The sequence below is a fragment of the Rhizopus microsporus genome, assembly GCF_002708625.1.
Source record: "Rhizopus microsporus ATCC 52813 unplaced genomic scaffold scaffold_37, whole genome shotgun sequence".
NCBI lineage: Eukaryota > Fungi > Mucoromycota > Mucoromycetes > Mucorales > Rhizopodaceae > Rhizopus > Rhizopus microsporus.
In genome coordinates, this window is record NW_019671952.1 from 54,642 (window position 1) to 59,093 (window position 4,452).

General features: G+C 39.6%; 1 protein-coding gene across 1 annotated transcript; it reads left to right on the plus strand.

Annotated features, from left to right (window-relative positions):
- Nucleotides 1-558: 558 nt before the first annotated feature.
- RHIMIDRAFT_249334 (uncharacterized protein) lies at nucleotides 559-1,731 on the plus strand (the record flags this gene model as incomplete). The annotated part of the gene is made up of 1 exon (XM_023610605.1): nucleotides 559-1,731. One exon carries the CDS (start codon nucleotides 559-561, stop codon nucleotides 1,729-1,731), a length of 1,173 nt encoding a protein of 390 aa, XP_023461075.1.
- Nucleotides 1,732-4,452: the final 2,721 nt, after the last annotated feature.

A 4,452-nucleotide genomic window follows, 5' to 3' on the forward strand; every position in this document is an offset into this window, starting at 1 on the left:
AGTAATTGCTTTTGGCGATGGTATGTTTAACAGCAGCCTGAGAGGAAACAGAGGGGCACCTGTCCGCCTTATAAAAAAAGCTTTGCAAAAATACTGCGGAAACCAATTAGAAATATGTATGGTAGATGAATATTTGACAAGCCAAATATGCAACAGGTGTAAAAATAGAAATATAGACAATGTTGTAACCGAGAAGTCAAAACGAAGAGTACATACGATATTGAAGTGTAAACAAAACACTTGCAACATCGTATGGAATCGTGATATCATGACTGCACACAATATCTTGGACATATTTCTATTCGCTGCAAGAAACAATAATCAGCGTCTTGATATTTTCATGCGTCAAAGTACATCTAATGACCAACCTTCCGTATGATTGATATGACTCTCTCATATGTCCTTACAGTGTAAGTTGTATTAACTATGTCTGAATTTAAAAGTGCGAAAACTGTAACTAAACATTTTCGCACTTTTATAAATTTGCCTTATTTGGAAAGTGATTCAATTGACATCTTTCAACATTAATTCAAGAGTTCAAACACTTCTATAACTAAAATGACAAAGAAGCGTGGTCCTTATAGGAAATACCATCAACCTTCTTTAAGTTCTGAGCAGCTTGAGAAACTTCAGCTCACGTTTGAAAATGTCAACCGACATTTCGAGTGTCCCTTATGTAAAACACTGAGCCATTTCTTTAAGCATGGATACTCTACTCAGGATCCAACTCAACCAGTCTTTGTGTGTAAATCATGCAAGAGGCAACCTACAGCGTATGAGGTATACCAAGTACTCTGTGGTATTAACAATATGAACGAGAACTCCCAGCAAGTCACTGAATCTTCTACAAATTTCCAAGAACCCAACTCTGGTGATCCACGTGATGAACTAATCAACCAACTTACCAAACAAGTTGAAAGACTTACAGCTGAATTGAACCAAGCCCGCAAACAGATCGCTAGACTTACGGCTCTTCAAGCTTCAACTCAAGGAAATAATAGCTCACAAACTATTGCTAACACTGAATTCCCTCCACTATGTGGAGCTAATTTTCAGAACCTTGACGATTCAATCTCTCAGGCTCCTTGGCATAACCCCTCCAAAGTAGCTGCATTAAAACAATCCATGTTTATCAACCGTCAAAAAAATCGAGTTCGTAAGGAAGAAACGGCTGCTCGTTTCTTTCAACCACCTTCCACCAATCAAGGATCCCAATACCTCTACGTCTCTACTAAAGCCCGTGTTCCTGTGGGTAAACTTCGCTCCTACCTACGTAATATGGGCGTCAACAATGCGCGTGTACTGGATATCCATTATCCAGACCGCAATATTGCTGCTCTTCTTATCCATAATGACTATATTGCCGAATTCAAACAATTACTTGAAACTAAACGGGTTCACTTCGCTAACAACTTTGACCCCTGGAATGGTTCTACTCTTAAAGATCCACAGTATAAGGATCTTACAGAACAAGAACGAACTTCCAAAGCATGTGAAATCCAACAACAACGCCTTCAACGTGCTGTTCTTCATATCCGCGAACCAGTAAAGTTTGCAGTAGCATACTACTTTTATCAGCAAAAATGGTTAACCAAATCATTCATTGACCAACTTAACAACTCTCGCTATGGACGATCAGAGGATGTCTTTGATATGGATGAGGATATCAAGGGTAACTTCTCTGAAGACACGACGACCAATGTAGCCAGCCTTAGTAGCATACAACATTAATGATCAGCATGTCAGTAACTTTATTTAATGCTACTGGACTCCCAAAGCAAGCTATATTCCCTCTACTAAAGATTGCTGAAAACTCGTCACTCCTTTTTATTACAGAAGCTTGGATTCTACCACCAAACAAATGCCCCACCACATGGAAACAGTTTCATACTTACGGTCAGTCGATTAATTCAACTTACCAAAGAAACCGCGGCCATCTTGGTATCGCCCTTTTGATAAATCCTACTTTTAAACATCATATTTACCATATCCAACATGAAAATCCAACACTAGCTAAGTATACTTTATCCGTAGTTATATCTGCTAAAATTTTGATACACTGTCTTTATATTCCTCCCAATCTGGATGATAATGACCTATCTGAAATTTTGGAACTATTACCTCTTAACTATAATAACACAACAGTAACTATTATCTGTGGAGGCTTTAATGCTAGAATGGGCAAGTACTCAGGCGATACAAGAGAGAATCATAAAGGACGACTCATTCACAACTGGATCCAATCTAACAAACTCATTAACTGGAATCAACGGATTGCATATGGCGTGCCTACTTCATATAGTTACTCTGGACATAGTATTGTAGACTACTTTCTGAGTACTACAGATTTGACTTCTCCGACGTTAACTGTTAGAGATGACCTATCATTAGAATCAACTCATAAGCTTTTGACTTTTTCTTTTCAAATACCATCATTTATCCCTAATAACATAGATCCAGTAGCAGACTGTCGAAAACTTTGGGACATCAAAAAGCTTAGAAAAGAGAAGTCGAGGGAAACATACCAGCAAGTTTTCAAGAAACACTTGAACCTTATCCTGCCACCTTTGTCCTCTCTTCCACTTCAGAAAATTGATGCTCAAAGGTATATTTAGCGTATCAACACCTCGTTACTTGACACTCTATATAAATCACTTGACACTGTCTGTGGTAAACAAGAGACAAACTCGGATACTCTACGCTTAAAAGAGTTTTGGACTACAGAAATGATGGAAACATTCGAAATGAAAGAGCTTTACTATCGGAAATGGAGAAAGGCAAACGGTCTCAACTGTCTTAAATACTGGTTACTTCATCAAGAAACCAAAGCGAAACTACGAAGGTTGATCACCCAGCGGAGAAAAGAAATTTGGCAACTGTTTTGTGACAAAATGAAGAAAGGCGAATACACAAAGGCTATAGCTAAGTTTTCACGGATACGGAAAAATCGCTTACTTAAACCGGTATTCTCTACTATAGACGGACCTCAAAAAGCTGCTAACCTAATGGCAGACCATCTAAAGCAGACATTATCAGGCACTAACCACTCGCGAAATGAACGTATTCCGATCCCTCGCTGCCTATCTACGTATCAATCATCTCAAGCATGTTTCGATCTAACCGATTGTCCATTTAGCTTGGATGAAATTAAATCAGTAATCTTAGACCTCCCACGAAAAAAGGCACCTGGCATCGACCACATCACAATCGAAATGATTCTACCACTTTTAGATATCATATCACCAATCCTCCTTTATCTATTCCAGTTACATTGGCAATGGTCTTATACTCCTCAATTATGGCGCATTAGTCAGATAGTTCCACTCCATAAAAAAGGTGATCCATCTGATCCGAGTAATTACCGACCAATCAGCTTGACCTCAGTCTTTCGTAAAATTCTGGAAAAATGTATACAACCTGAGCTACTTAACACCAGCCCTACACTGGATATCGCCCAAGGAGGCTTCCGTGAGTCTAGGGGGTCACTTGATCAAGTACTCTGTTTAACAGAACTATGTCAGTTATATCATCGCAAACATTTACACTACAATCCAGTGCTAGCCTTTCTTGACATTAAGTCAGCCTATGATACGGTTGATCGTAACATCATATGGAATGAACTCTCTTCAAGCACACCAACGCCACTGCTAGCCCTCTTATACAACATGTTTGAAGATGTCTCGGCCGAAGTGATTCTTAGTAACCATAAATCCTCCCGTTTTTATCCAAAAACTGGCGTCCTACAAGGATCTGTACTATCACCTTACCTATACTCAGCCTATATCAATAGCCTTCCAAATTTTTTACGACCAGCACCTCTCGTCGACACAGATTTCAATGATCCTCTCATTATCGCTTCAAAGTTAAACTGCCTATTGTATGCAGACGATGTAGTTCTTATCGCTGATGCTGATTCATTGCAGCCCCTCCTTTCCAAATGCGAGGAGCATAGCCTTTCCTTAGGTTATCGATGGAACCCTAAGAAGTGCGTCGTTGTTGATCCCAACCCTTCACGTCAAAAACACTACCTCTACAATAGTGAACTACCCAACGAAGATTACTTCCCGTACCTTGGTGTTCCTATAAAATCCGGTGGTATTATCGACAAATCAGCACTCTTACAACAAAACATTAACAAAGCACCTGGAACGATGAGACAACTTATTACCCTTGGTGTCAACAAAAATGGGCTTGATTACCTCCTTTCAACGCGCTTCTATGCCCAGATAGTCCGACCACAGCTGGAATATGGTCTAGCAATTACAACCTTCAATTCACGGGAAATTCAATATCTCGAAAACTGCCAAAACCAATGCATTCGTCAAATCTTCGGTGGACGACCCTTCACCTCTACCAAGGTAATGCTACATTTAACAAATTTACCAAACATGAAGGATCGTATTTCCATACTTCAGGCACAATTTCTTTTCAGAACCTCCTTCCTACCCGACG